The 15,588-nt window shown below is 34.1% G+C and overlaps 1 protein-coding gene across 14 annotated transcripts in view; it reads left to right on the forward strand.

Annotated features, from left to right (window-relative positions):
* The window catches only part of RBM26 (RNA binding motif protein 26), an 85,030-nt gene that overhangs the window by 43,904 nt on the left and 25,538 nt on the right, over positions 1-15,588 (forward strand). For 5 of the 14 annotated variants that reach the window (XM_029936554.1, XM_029936555.1, XM_029936549.1 and 2 more), the window contains exons 10-17: positions 430-541; positions 1,622-1,781; positions 4,491-4,655; positions 5,332-5,463; positions 6,669-6,740; positions 8,557-8,610; positions 14,266-14,391; positions 14,746-14,820. In XM_029936554.1, coding sequence (XP_029792414.1) covers positions 430-541; positions 1,622-1,781; positions 4,491-4,655; positions 5,332-5,463; positions 6,669-6,740; positions 8,557-8,610; positions 14,266-14,391; positions 14,746-14,820 — 896 coding nt within the window. The remainder of the gene's footprint in view (positions 1-429; positions 542-1,621; positions 1,782-4,490; positions 4,656-5,331; positions 5,464-6,668; positions 6,741-8,556; positions 8,611-14,265; positions 14,392-14,745; positions 14,821-15,588) is intronic. The other 9 variants (XM_029936553.1, XM_029936556.1, XM_029936559.1 and 6 more) reach the window with 5 other exon arrangements.

Consider the following 15,588-nt stretch of genomic DNA (forward strand, 5'->3'; position numbering starts at 1 on the left):
TGCAACTTTTGAGTTACCAGTTTTTAAGAAAAAGGTCATTGGATTAATGTTAAATTTTGTGTTTTTTAGGTTGTGCATTTGATTTCAAAACTGTGAACTCAAAGCCTCAGGATGATTTATTTGTAAATGTATTTATTTATGGTGAGGGTGATGGCTAATGGAAAAAGTGACATGGATTTTACCTCCCACCCCCCCAAAAAAGGGACTTACAAAGTCATTTTAATTTGCCGTGTAAGAATTACTGAGTCATCTTTAGTTATGTGTGAAATGAATTAAAAATAATTTACTATATGTGAATGTACATTTACTTCTATTTCTTCTAAGAATGTATATCTCGACAAAAGCCAGAACTTTGTTTTCACTATGCATTTAAGGAGATAGCTATGATAAACAAAGTACTAATCTGTGCTCTCTTTTCTTTTCAAACAGAAAAGCCTCCTAATAAAAGCAGTATGAGGATAGTAGTGGATTCAGAATCCAGGAAAAGAACCATTGGTTCCGGGGAGCCTGGAGCTCCTACAAAGAAGACCTGGTTTGATAAGTAAGCTGGGAGGGAAAATTGAGAAATTTTATAAATGTGCAGTGGTGTTTAGAATACCGTAATATTATTATGACAGTATGGTATTCTCTTCTAAAATGAATTCTGTATAACTCTTCTATAGGCAATCCCACACTAGACTGTTCATTGATTTCTAAAAACTTTTAAGTTAATTGGAACGTGGGAAGCATTTTCATCTAGCATTGGTGTGGTAGTTGAGGACACAAGTTTTTCCTCTATCATCCCCCCTCTCCCCCAAAAATACCCTTTAACTTAGAGATGTCACTGAAAACTACCCGAATAAAGGATACTCGTGAGCCCATTGTGTAGGGAAGGAGGTTAGGTCAGGTTTGGGAGGAGGCTTTAACATGTAGGCAGGTCCTGTTAGGAGCTAGAAAGTGATCTTTTAGGGAGCGGGGGAGGCTGGATAGACACAAATTGTCAGGGAAGGGCTTCAGAGAAAAGGGATTTGAATTTTGGGGTGCGTGTGATAATTCTCTTGTAAATTTGTAAGTTAAGGGAGAGGATCACACTTCCAGAGTTTAACATCATTTAATCATCGCTAATCCCTAGTCCTGACTCTAGTTCTTAGAAGTAGACTTCTGACTCTAATTCTGTGATATAAGGCAAGTGGTATAACTTCTCTGGGCCACAGTTTTGTCCTTTATTCAAGAGTCAAATGTATGGTTTAAAGTTTTGACATTTTTTTTCTGAGTTAGAAAGTGGTTGAGACAGTCATTCCGTGTATTTAATCAGTGTTTTAGACTAGAATATGTTTCAGTAAGCTAGCTTTGGCAGAAGCGCAGCAAAAATATATGCAAGTTTACTGGAAAAATTTTAAGTAGGAGTGGGTTTAAAGTGGGACATAATAAATGACAACCCATCACATTTGGCTTCTATGAAAGATATTACACTATTAATTTGGAAATTTCAGATTTTGGAAGAAAATGTACATTTTATTTATCATCCAGTAATTTCAGTTTTGAAAAATTAAGCTTAACTTGTAAAACTTCATTAATCTGAACTTGAATGGGGGTCAGGATTTACAAATGAATGTATTAATCAGCTTGATTTTTGTTACAGGCCAAATTTTAATAGAACAAACAGCCCAGGATTCCAGAAAAAGGTTCAGTTTGGAAATGAAAATACCAAACTTGAACTTAGAAAAGTTCCTCCAGAATTAAATAATATCAGCAAACTTAATGAACATTTTAGTCGATTTGGAACTTTGGTTAACTTACAGGTAAGAGCTGTGAAGTAATTTTGTTGTCTTTGCTTATTTTGGGAGAGAACTTAACTGCAATAGGAGATACTTTTATAAAGGAATATGGAAATTTTGGTTATATTCTAAATTTGGAAAATTGGAAATGAAACTATAGTTTTGAAACAATGTGTGATTTTGAGTAAGTTTTTTACTTTCAAAAACCAGGAGTTTGATCATATTTTATGTGCTGTTTACCTAATAGAAGTTATCATAGAATTATAACAAACTTTAAATCATCACAGTAGGAAAATCTAATCTTTATAGTAATGTTCATTTCCTCAGTTTCTCCAAATTATTACTGCAGAGTGCTTCAGCCCACTTATTTTTTTGCTGCCTGTATGTGTTGGTAAGCATGTAACAGTGCTTTGGGGCCCAAATATCATGTAATCCATAATTAGTTTAAACATTTACTTTTTCCCCTATCACTTTTGAATGTCCTTCAAGATTAAATATCAATGTAGTTTGTATTTGACTTCATGCAAAATCAGTCCTTGGCTGGAGTGTATGTAACTTGTGAGGTTATTTAGTATTGAGTTTACATTATTGGGTATATAAAATGTGTTAAATAATGTGGGACCCTTTTTCCAGGTTTTTCAGCTAAAATAATACTTTCCATTAATCTGATGAAAATAAGAATAAATTTTAGAGAGTACAGCTGAAGTTATTTGAAAAATTTTGCTTTCATAACATTTAAATTTTTCTGTTTTTAATGTTTACTCATTTTTGAGAGAGAGAGAGAGACAGACAGTGTGAGTGGAGGAGGGGCAGGGAGAGGGAGACAGAATCTGAAGCAGGCTCCAGTCTCCTAGCTGTCAATACAGAGCCTGATGTGGGGCTTGAACCCACGAACCTTGAGATCATGACTTAAGTCGAAGTTGGATGCTTAACCAACTGAGCCACCTAGACATCCCTCTTGACATTTAAAACATAATATAAAAACATGAAAAAATGCTTGCTTTCTTTGTATGGGGCAATAGAGATTTATATAAATCTCTATTTGAATTTAAAGGAAGTGCTGCCCCTTCAATTCTATGTCCTTCTCAGTTCTTCTCCCCATATTATCCCCATAATTATATTATTAATAATTTATCATATATTGTAAATTTTTTATATTTCTGTGTCTACTTATTATTCAATCAGTACACCAAAAACATATATATATATAAAAATATATGATCTCACGGCTCTGGAATTCAATCCACGCATCAGTGCTGACAATCCAGCCTAGAGCCTGCTTCAGATTCTATGTCTCCCTTTCTCTGTACCCCTTTCCTTCTGTGCCATGCTTTGTTTCTAAAAATAAATAAATGTTAAAAAATTTTAAATAAAAAATATATGGGCTCATAGTATAAATATTACCTTATGATTACCTAATCTTGATTATCTCTGAATATCTTTTTAGAGCAATACATTTTTATCTCCCGCATTTAGATCTAGACACATTTTCAGAATATTCTTTTTCTCATGCAATTTAACTGCCCTGGTAAAATTAAATTTAAGAAACTTTTCAAAGGTGAGGAACAAACCGTGGTATCTCACTGTTGTTTCAATTTGCATTTCCTCAGGTACTGGTGAGGTTAATATCTCATGTCTTTACTAGGCCTTTTGCTGTATCTGCAGACAACCTGTATTGATATTTATAAAACATATGTTTTTAAAAATCAATAAAAATTAACTTTATCCTGATTAAACTTATGGGTAAAATTGATTCTTTAAATTCCAATAAAAGTGTATTTATTAACATGCTACCTAGAATCACCCCTTTATAAGCAAATATTTATTGAATATTTACTATATATTTTCTGTTCTGTATTATTAATTCTTAACACTACAGAGTGGGTATTGTTATCCTATTTTTTTTAATAGTTTATTGTCAAATTGGTTGTTATATGTTATCCTATTTTTGAAGAGGAAAACAGAGTCACAAGTTAAATAACTTGCTCATGGTCTCCCATGAACATGGCAGTCAAGGTTTGAGCCAGGCCATTTGATTCAGAGTCCTGTGCTTTTAGTCCGTGTTTTGTATTGCTTCCCACTAGTGACTTGTATATCACGCTTTAGAAACACTGCTGTATTAAGCGAACAAGAAATTTGTAGTGAAAAGCCTTGGATCTGCTATCTGTTACTTGTATGGATCAGCAGACTCACGTACCCTGAATCTCATTTTCTTCAAGTGTAAAGTATAATTGCTATTGTTATGTAAATCCTTTTTAGCTTCCCCTTAAATTTTCTCACACTCTTGGAAATATTTTTATCAACTACGAATTTGGAAATTTTTTCAGATGGATTTTTGTAATTTTTAGTTTTAGGTTACCTCTTTCAAAGCAGTTTACTGGCTTCTCCTGACTCTGGGTCTTGGCCTCATCACGCATTGATACAGAGATTATTTCTCACTCAGTATTAATATTGGGCGTAAAAAAGGGAATGTTTAATTCTTGTATATAACATTTGTTCAATAAGCATTCTTTACACTGTGTTAATCAGAGGAGGCTCTGGTTCTATTCTGGATAGTACTCAGTGTACATTTCTTCTGGAATGAAAGTAAACCGTGGTAAATCATCTAGATATAAGAAAGGGTAAACATAGAATATTACCTGGAAGGACCAGAATCTCATCTCTTGAGGAATTTTATTGGATGAAGCAATAGGTTCATTTGGAATTCAGTGTTCTTAATATTGTAAACCTTAGGTTGCTTATAATGGTGATCCTGAAGGTGCCCTTATCCAATTCGCAACATATGAAGAAGCAAAGAAAGCAATATCAAGTACAGAAGCAGTACTAAACAATCGCTTTATTAAGGTTTATTGGCACAGAGAAGGAAGTACCCAGCAATTACAAACTACTTCTCCAAAGGTAAGAGAGAAATTTGTGTGAAATTCAGTGCTTTCCTTAGAGAGCCCTTAGCGTAGTGTTTAAGAGCAGAGGTGCTGCAGGCAGCTGGGCTTGAGTTCAGATTCTGGCTCTCCCGCTGCTGGCGGTAGATAGACACCGAAGGAAGTTACTTGTTCTCTCGTTTTATTATGAAGTTAACCGCTAGGTTAGACAGTTCTGGGATGCTGAGATCTAGGAAGGTCCCTGGTAGGTAGGAGACACTCGATGCCTGGCAGCCATACATATCCAGAAACTCGGACTGTGTGTTCATCTTGGAAATCCTTTCCTTCCTCTACATCCCTCCTTCCCTCTTTCTGTTTCTCAGTCATTGAGCCAGTCAGTCTGTAATGTGAGATCAGTTGCTTGTAGGAAGGTTTTATAGCGATTTGTTTCTCAATTTAACTTTCTCCTTTCCATTTAAAAGAGACAAAAGATATAGTGAAGTGTAGATTTTTATTTTTTTTTCTCTTCTTTACAAATAATTTATGCAAAGAAAAACATCTATGGGTATGTGTGAAGGAATTTGGGATAGGTTTTGATTATAAGGTGTGCTTTTAAAACTATATCTGCATAGGCAGTTTAATAGCAGAATACCGAAGGGTACTTTCCAAGTTCATGAACTAATCCTCTTGTTCTAACTTCTGTTTCTTGTTCTGAGGTAATACAGCCCTTAGTCCAGCAGCCCATTTTGCCTGTTGTGAAGCAGTCAGTCAAGGAGCGGTTGGGTCCAGTACCTTCAAATACTATTGAACCGGCAGAAGCCCAAAGTGCCAGTTCAGACCTTCCTCAGGTAAGTGAAAAGGCTAAACGTTGTGTCTCACACAACAGGTTCTCAGTAAATTAGTTACCCTTGTGATTTGAATTATAATTAATTATATTTCTTACAGAAATATCATTATCTATACATATTTGAACTCGTAAATTTTCTTTTTATCATAACCATAACATTTTCATATTCTACTTTTTCTTATAGTATTTGAATTTTAAATTCTTCTCTCTAGTTAATACTTATTTTTCTTTCACTTTGTGAAGGAGGTATTTTTCAAGCAAAACTGGCTAAAAAATGAAGTTCAGTACACTAAATCTTATTTTTCCTGTTATCTTTTACTTAACTACAATTTTATTCCAGAGGAATTTATACAGCAAACTGAACCAAAAGCTTTTCGGAAGGGAAGGGGTAAACCATCAAGTTTTAGCATGCTTGATACTGTCCTGTTTCCAGTTATGTATGCAGCAGTCTCCGAGCTTTGCATCACGTATTCCTGACTTTCCGATTCTCTTCTCCACGTACCATTCCCTTTCCCTCCCTTCCACCCCTGAGTGACAGTGTCTTGTTTCTACACCCTCAGCTTCTGAAACTTAGCTTTCTTTTGTCTCTAGATGTTTAAACATTTGCTGTTTAGAGTTAGGATGTTGTTAGAATGCCACTTGATTAAAATAGTGTTCCTAGATAACTCCCGAGGAGTGAGATACTGAGATTCTATGAAAACATGCAGAATGGAAATTGATAAATTCTTAGTTACTAAAAACAACAACAACAACAACAACAACAACAAACCCAGTCTTGGTATCTCAAATCAACACCAGATCCTGTGTATTTGTCTACAAAACAAGCATCCTTTAGGAAAGAATGGTTTTTATTTTTAAACTCGAGAAGCAGTCAATATTTCAATTACTGGCATCTAATATTTACAATGTTCAGACTTTCTACTTGTCAACATAGGGGCCTAAGAATTTATGATTCTGTATCGATGAAGGGGACTTTTAGTAAATACCTGGCTCAAACCTTACTGTGTCATTTTTTATAATTGAGTAATACTGCATACTGTTTGTTTTTCTATACACATTTTCTGTCACTTCGAAAAAGGCCCCAGTTTTTGTCATTAACATTGGAATACTTAATGAGTCAGTGTATAGTAGAGTCAGAATGTTCAAAATCCCAACAGACCTATATGTTTGGGGAAACACTGAATATGTCCATTTTAATTTTTTTAGAATGTAACTAAATTATCTGTGAAGGACAGGTTGGGTTTTGTATCAAAGCCATCAGTTTCAGCAACTGAAAAGGTAAGAAGAATAGCATGATGTGTTTGTCTTGGCTTCATAAATGTTTTCAGGTGGCATCTTAATTTTTTAATTTTTTTCATAGTTCCAAACTCTTGCTTCTTAATAGTATCTGTACCTCTTATTCCTACCCTTTGCTTTCCATTTGCTGAAAAAGAAAACTATTTGCCCATCTTTGTTTACTTTTTGCATCAGCATTTTAATATCTGCCTTTCACTATGTGTCCATGTGCTTCCTTCTTTTTGTTTTTTTCTTTTTATTTGCTATCTTTTCTTTAGAGATATTGTGCATTTTGATTTGAAAACTTTGGCAGCCTAATGGAAAAGGCCGCAAAATTCGCTTCGAATTTCACTTAAGTGAGTTTCTGGCTCTTCACATACTAACAGCATGAGATTGGGCAGTGCTCCTAACCTTTCTGATTCTTTTTCCTCATTGGTAAAATGATGATTATAATATTTGTCTTGCTTACAGGGTTTTATGAGGATTAAATAAAATGATTTATTTAAAAGTATTTTTTAACTGGAAAGGATGATGTAAATGCAAGTTTTTAATTTATTATTAACTTCTAGTATGCATAGTCTGACAATTTGTCATTTCTCTTTTTAAATGAGGGTGCAAACACTGATTAAATTAAGACTATTTATGTACCTATCTTAAAGTTCCGTGTATATGTGTTACTTTTTTTTTTTTTTTCCGTTTAGGTATGAGTGAATGCTTTGTTCTTTAGTCTTACATGAGGTATGTGGAATACAGAATAGAATTAGATAGTCTCTCTCATTTCTATGTCCTCACCTTAAAAGGAAGGTAAGACTCAAATAGATTTATTAGGAATTTTGAGGCAGGACTGGGATGTGGATCTCCTTTTTCATATCCATGGCACTTTCCATTAGTAAGATTATGTAGAAAGTTGACTTCGTGTGTACATAGAGCTGCATCCCATGAGATGGCTGACTTCCTTTCTCCACTGGCTCCTCAGTGTATTCTTTTCCTTATTTACTATGTTAAACTAAGGCAATTGTAGAAATTTGAATCTGAATCTAATTCTGTGTATCTGATTTTCATCTTGGGCACCTCGGCAATACTTCAGGCATGATGTGCCTAAAATGACTATTTCCCACATAAATGAACTTCTTCTACTACCCCAGTCTGTGGAAGTTACACCAACATTTTCCAAGTTGTACAGTCTAAAGAGCCTTAAAGTCATTCACTTGTGTTCGGCACCCACTTCTCCTTTCCTGCCACCCTCAGTTTCCAGCCTCTGGCTGTGGTGTCTTAGCTGCACGTTCCTCCTGCAGTTTCTACTGCCGCCGTCCTGCTTTCTGACCAGCTTTCGTGCTGACTCTTACGAACACATTCATTTCCTCGGCCAAATAACTGCTTGACTCCTAGGTCATCATACCTCAGTTATCCTGGAGCATTTACTTCTGCTTTAGCCCTTCCTTTCTCCCGTAATGCTGCTTTTTCTGCTCATTGTTCCCTAGTCTTACCTGCCTTTTTTTTCTTTTTTTGATGGTGATTTTCCTGGATTGCATTTTTCTCTTAAGTGAATTTGAGTCATTCTTTTAAAGATTGAAAATCTTTATACCCTATTCTATGAAATCTTCAATTTTTTTTCATATTATGCCTCTCTTTTTCTCTGAATTTGTCCATGTATTAATTTATTGTACTGAATTTAGCTGTATCTAAATATTTCCTTTAATTAGGTTTATTTTCCTTGATAATAAGGAATAAAGAAAATAAAGTCTGTTATACTTTGTGGAGTACTGAGCAATTCTGGAGAGGTCTAAAAACCTCATGCTTAACATCTGTTTATGTTAAGATTTCAACTCTGAAATTGGTGTGTACTTACTACAGCTTTTACAGAATCTTTCTGGTATGTTTGCTTCTCCTTTTATTGGTTTTTAAATGTGTTTTATATAGCTTTAGGATAAAAGGGATATAAACTTGGAATCAATAGTATGCATTTACTAATATAGTTACCAATAACTAAATTTGTGAAAAATCACTAATGATAGTGGGCTGTTGGTGAAAAAAACAATTACTTAGTAAATACTGTAAAGACTCTTAACGAAAAATGTAATGTACCAATGTGTGACTTTCAGTCATCTCCAGTGAACCTGTTTATTAGAATAGTATTTTGGTTTTGCTTATTCTTGATTATTCCTGTTCCCCAAGTCTATAGGGGTTTTAACTGAAGAATCCTTAGAGGTTAGTAATTCAGAGAAGTCTTAGGAAGGTTATAAGAATGTTTCCCATCATCAAATACTGTTTAAAACTTTTTTTTATCCTTCTTAATTGAAGGCTGTGAAATACTCAAAGCTAATATCTATACAGTATTTCTGTCGTTATTAAAGCAAAGAAGTACACAAATACACAGAGTTCCCCTTTCTGTGAACAACACTGAGTAAACTATTGAGTGATTCTTTATTCTAAAATTCCATTATTGTGAGAGGTTGAGAGAGGAAACTTGAAACCTAATTGAAAACTGCTAAATCTTAAGGTATTGTAGTAGCTATTAAATAGGTATTAGTTGGAAAGAGTGATCAGTGAAATGATGTTTGAGTACCAATCCAGAGATAGAGCGATTTATCAAGAATAACGTGGCATCTTGTATATATACCAGCTTGGTTAGTCTAGAAAAAGACTTCTTAGACTGTCCAACTTCTCTTCCAAAACTCTTCTAAAGACTAAGAAGGCAAACTGATTAATCACTTGAATATTTAATGTATGTAGGGCATACCAGTTGTAGGTGTATCAGACTTTTGTGATACAGGATGATGATGTTCCTTAGCAATATATATATATATATTTGCAATCTGAAAATATATCTTAGTCTCTTTGCATTATGACAACGTATGTACCATGGAACCTTTGAAAGAGAAATTGTGTGCCACACTGAAGGAACATTGCATGTTTTTTGGAGACTTCAGCTATTTATTTAGCAGCTGACATTCTATATGATCCTGTATGAATCTTACTCTCTCAGTTTCCTTAACTATAAAATGCAGTCATTTAAGGGACCCTTTGATTTTTTAATTTACATTTGTTGGGTAATTTTTCTACTTTAAATGTAAGTGTCAAGGAAATGTATGATAGTTTCCTACTTTTGATTTTTTTTAATGCATTGACCTCTCTAAGCATTATTACCTACATTATTCGGTTAGAATTATTATGAGGGTGATTTAATCCCTTCCTCTCTTAAGCTGCTTGCTATTCTTGGAAAAAGAACCTGTTAATCCCTGAACATATTTTATAAATGTAACTATTTTTTTAAATTTTTAAAATGTTTTTTATTTTAGAGAAATAGAGGGGCACAGAATGTGAGTGGGGAAGGGGCAAGGGGAGAGGGAGACACAGAATCTGAAGCAGACTCCAGGCTCTGAGCTGTCAGCATAGACCTGACGCAGGGCTCGAACCCACAAACTGAGATAATAACCTGAGCCAAAGGCAGATGCTCAATCAACTGAGGCACCCAGGCGCCCCTTATAAATGTAACTTTAATGTAAAATCCTATTCTCATTAGAATTTCCAGTTAGGGTTGGTTTTTGCTATAGAAAAAAGCACGTTTGCTGCTTTATGAGAATATCATATATTAATATTTAGATTTATTAAAAGATAATTTACTTGAAATAATAGTTGACCATACACTAATTATATTAATAAGTTTCCTACACGTAACTTCTCACAATTTCTCTTTTTATTACACATAAACAAGACACTTCTGCTATAGAAACCTGTTTAAAGCTCTAGCTTATTTTGAGTGTGACAGTGAAGCATAGTAACTATTTCTTTTATATTTGATTCCAACATGGTTATTGGTTATCAGAAAATAATACTCTGATGACTTAATTTATAACAGTCTTCTTTTTATTAATTTTTATAAAATACTTTTTTCCCCTTCCACTCTTATCCATGAGAAAAATCTGTTTTCCTTTACAAGTACTAATGGTAGTTATGGCTGGTAATATTTCACGTTGGAAATAAGATAAACAGGTAATGGATTTTAACTTCTTATTAAGGAATTGGTTTTTGTCTTGAAAGGTAAGAGGTATGAATGATGTATATTGTACATTTTAATAACAAAGCATATGATACTTTTCAGCTCATTTTTTGAATCAAATTCAACAAACCTTTGACCCCAAATCTGACAAGTATATTACAAGAAAGGAAAATTACAAGCCAATAGCTCATGAATATAGACAAAAAAACCTAAGCTAAATATTAGCAAATATTTAGTGATATGAAGAAAGATAATACATCCTGGCCATGTAGGATTTATTCCAGAAATGCAAGTTTGAGTTAACATTTGAAAATTGGTTTAATTCACCTATGGGGGAAAAAAAGGGTGGGAAGAACCTCTTCTGATTATTTCAGTAGAAAAAACATATGGTAAAATTTATTAGTCACAGTAAAGAATATGAAAACTAGGAATAGAAGAAAACTTCCTTAATTAATTATCTACTAACATACTGAATGGTGAAATACTGTATACTTTTACTCTTTGAGATCAAGAACAAGAAAGGATATCTATATTCCACTTTATTCAGTAGTATAAGGCCTAACCAGTTTAGTAAGGCAAGAAAATGAAACTAAACGGTATAAAGATGGCAATTATATTTACTCACATATGACATGATAGTATATGTGAAAAATCCAAAAGAAATCACAAATATTTGGAATTAATAGGTGAATGCAGTTAAATTCAATATATAAAAATATAGCCCATGTTTAAACCCATTTGGAAAATAGAGACAGTGTGGTTGTTTGAAAGGCCACTGCCTATGCTTTGACTTTGTTCTTAGGAATAGCAGCATCTTCTTTTTTGTTGAATTTGTCATTCCATTTCACTGGTTTAATTTTTAACAGATTTTCTTCTCTTTTATTGCAACTCTTTTGAAAATACAGATGTCCTTTGCTCTTCATACTCTTAGTCTTTAAACTCTGGAATCAGATAGAGTCAAATAGTGAGCAGTATTTGGACTCTTATAGTTCATTGTTTCTAGGACATTTTGTTTTCACCTTTCAATACCTGAAATTAGGCTATATCATACGGTATTGGTGCTATGGTTATAAGTGGCACCATTTTGTTTTTAATAGGAGTTTATTATGATGATATGTTTCATAGTAATGTCTTGAGTTCAGTGAAATGTGTTAGCTAATATTCTGTTTGTACAGAAGGAAGGTCCTAGATAAAACAGGGAAGTGGGATGCTTTTAAAGGGGTCTTGTCATATACTTTGATTCACTCTGAATCACTGCTTCTTACTTAGCCTGATATCAGATGTTAATAAATATACTTTGAAAATGGAGTATATTGAAATTAAGGAATGCCAAGTTAAATAGATTGCGTTACATGGGTTTCTTTACTTCAGGCTTTCTCACAGCTTTTATGGTGGTAGACATTTTGAAACTAGAAACTAGGGTTATGATATTATTTCCAACTTATTTGAGTATAGAAATCTTTTTAGTCATAACACTTCAACTTGTCTTGGAACCCTCATGAAGAAAACAGTTTATGAGACACTCAAACTCTGTCTTTAGCATATTGTGGTGTATTTCTCTCTTTATAAAGCATTTAGCATATTTTGTTGTATTTCTCTCTTTATAAACTGCAATCCTGCAGTTCAACATTGTGTAGTAGTATGGTAAGGTAGCATGGAAGAAATTTGCCTCTAGTGTTACAGAGAGTGGTGACTAAAATTAGACTGCAAAGTAACTTTAGATTTACTCTTTATTTTACTGAGTGCAACAATTTCATTATTTGTTAATGATGTTGGAGTATTTCGATTATGTAAGAAAATTACCAGATTTGATATACATCAAATATTATAAAGAACTTTTATTTTTAAACATCATTGCATTGCATTGCATGCAACCAGTATAATTAACAGTATTCTAGGCTTTTTTTTAAGTTGATTTAGTTTGTGAGAGAGGGAGAGGGAAAGGGAGGGAGGAGGGTGGGGGGGAGTGGGGGAGAAAGAGAGGGGGAGAGAGAATCCCAAGTAGACTCTGCACTGCCAGCTCACAAACCATGAGCTCATGACCTGAGGCAAAATCAGGCACCCCAACAGTATTCTAGATTTTTATTTCACTTGGAGGCTAAAACATTCCTGAATACTTAAATATTTTTTTTAAATGTTTTATTTATTTTTGATACAGAGAGAGACAGAGCATGAGAGGGGGAGGGGCAGAGAGAGAAGGAGACACAGAATCTGAAGCAGGCTCCAGGCTCTGAGCTAGCTGTCAGCACAGAGCCTGACGCGGGGCTCGAATCCACGAACGTGATCTGACCTGAGCCGAAGCCGGAGGCTTAACCGACTGAGCCACCCAGGCGCCTCGAAAACATTCTTGAATACTTAGAACAGTGATAAGTTGCCTATTCTTTGTGATGTTCCCTCATCTAACTTTATGATAGATGATTAGAAAATAGTATATGCTTGTTACTTTTCTGATAGACCCATATGTTTACATTTTACTAGCTGAAAAGGTGGGCTCTTGTTCTCATTTATAATCTTCTGTTTGTGTAGTTCTTTTAACCTCTTTTGGTTATGAACTCCCTTAACTCTTTGGAAACTTTTTCTCTGGAAAGTTACACTGTTGGTACATACGGTTCCATGTTTAGTTTTTGTAACATTCATAGATTTCCCTTAAGGGATCTCTAAACTTCTTTCTAGGAACCAGTAACTAACCACTCCACTGAACCTACAACTTTTTGCTTTTGAAGGACAAAAAAGGCAGCCTGTACACTTTATTTTCTTGGATTGACCCTTGTGTAGAAAAGATTATCCACCCTGGTCTTTCATCATTTCAGTTTAATTTGGTGCAAAAGTGTTCATTGAGTATTTACTTTGTGCCCTGGCACTGTTCTAGGCACTGAAGATAGAGTGATGAACCAAGCCAAAATTCCTGCTTTTATGGAATGAATTTTTGTAAGGACGTTAGATGCCATCCACTTAAACATTCTCATTTTAGAGATGAGCAAAGTGAGGTCCCAAAAAAGTGCCGGAAGTTAACCGGGGCCTCATAATTAGTTGGTAACAAGGGTTAGGTACTAGAAGAAGCACAAAGAGGAGCTAAACATGGTTTTGCTGATCTTAACTGTGTAGATAGGGAGAAAGACACATAAATTAATATATCATCAGATAATTTTTATTAAATATTTGAATAACTGTAGGAATACAATTTCATGGAAGGATCTGGGTAGAAGAAATAAATGATTAGGGCTTTGTGACTATATCATGTCAGTGTTTTTCCTTGATTCGAAGTTTCTGTATGTTCTTTTTTTTTCTATAGGAATATGCTGTTAATTTTTTTGTTTTGTAGTTTAAGCCTCCTTCATACCCTTCCTTTCAAATCACTAATATGATTTAGTTATTATATGTCATATATATTATATATATAATATATAATACATTCATTTCAATGAACTGAATTTTGACAAGTGTTTTAAAATTGAGTTTTATAGAAAACAGGATAGGCAGTCATGAGGGCTTGGTACATTTTTTAAGAAATTGAATTTGTATTGGTAGGTGTTGTCTACATCTACGGGCCTGACTAAAACAGTATATAATCCAGCTGCTTTGAAGGCTGCACAGAAAACCTTACTTGTTTCTACCACTGCAGTTGACAATAATGAAGCACAGAAAAAAAAACAGGTAAATGCAGTTAGCAGTGTAAATTTGCATGTAGGAAAGCTTTTCTGCATGTATGTTTTTTTAAAGGCTTATCACAAAATAGAGCTAAAAGAAGAGTGTATGTTGGTTGACACTGAACTTTTATCTTTCGTTGTTTAGCAGTAAATATTAACTTGGGAGGGGGAATGAAAAGTTCTCTTGATTGATCTTAGAAACTTACATATTTAACTTTTATATACCATAACTTTGCATTTAGTTGTTAGTGCCATGCTTCTGCATCCACACACACACAACCACTTCTCTCCTCTGGAATATCTATTTATGAGAATAATAAACAGTAAATATTCTACTGATATTTTTGATATCTTTCTCTAGGAGGCATTGAAACTTCAGCAGGATGTAAGGAAAAGAAAACAAGAAATTTTAGAAAAGCACATTGAAACACAGAAGGTAAAATATTATAAAACTAGATTTGGCCCAAACTATTTATAGATGAGTAAATTTAATCTCACACTATATAGCTACTTCTAAGACACTTTTAATTGATAAGGGTAACACTGAAATATTTATAAATGATAATGTATGTATCTGTTGATTAATGTGTGTTGGGGATGAAGAGCATACATTAAGTGGTGAACTGGCGATCATACTGGTTTAAAGGAACTGTGGTTTCTTTGTGAGTTCGAGCCCCACGTTAGGCTCTCTGCTGGCCGCTCAGAGCCCGAGTCCTGCTTCTGATCCCGTGTCTCCCTCTCTCTCTGCCCCTCCCTGTTTCACGGTCTCTGTGTCTCTCTCTCAAAATTAAATAAACATTAAAAAAATTGGTATGTGCTCTAAGTATATAAAATGTATATCGGATTTCAGAGACCTAATATGAAGAAAAATAAACCATCTCAATAATTTTTGTTGAAGTGTATAACATTTTAGATACACTGAGTTAAATACAGTGTTAACTAACTTTACTGGTTTGGATTTTTAAAAAAATATTTTTAATGTGGCTGCTAGAAAATGTAAAATGTGGCTATAGTATTTCTTTTGCACACTGTTGCTCTAGGTTATGACATTTAATTAGTGCTAGTTCCTGATTATGTCTCGTAAGAAAGGTTATGGCATCTCAAAACTTAGAAACTTTTTACATTTTGGCTTAACATTATGTCTTTTCTAATTTAAATTTGGATGTGCAGCACTTGATAAGGAGAAATCACAGTACTTTACACC

Source organism: Suricata suricatta, chromosome 4, assembly GCF_006229205.1.
Source record: "Suricata suricatta isolate VVHF042 chromosome 4, meerkat_22Aug2017_6uvM2_HiC, whole genome shotgun sequence".
Classification (NCBI taxonomy): domain Eukaryota; kingdom Metazoa; phylum Chordata; class Mammalia; order Carnivora; family Herpestidae; genus Suricata; species Suricata suricatta.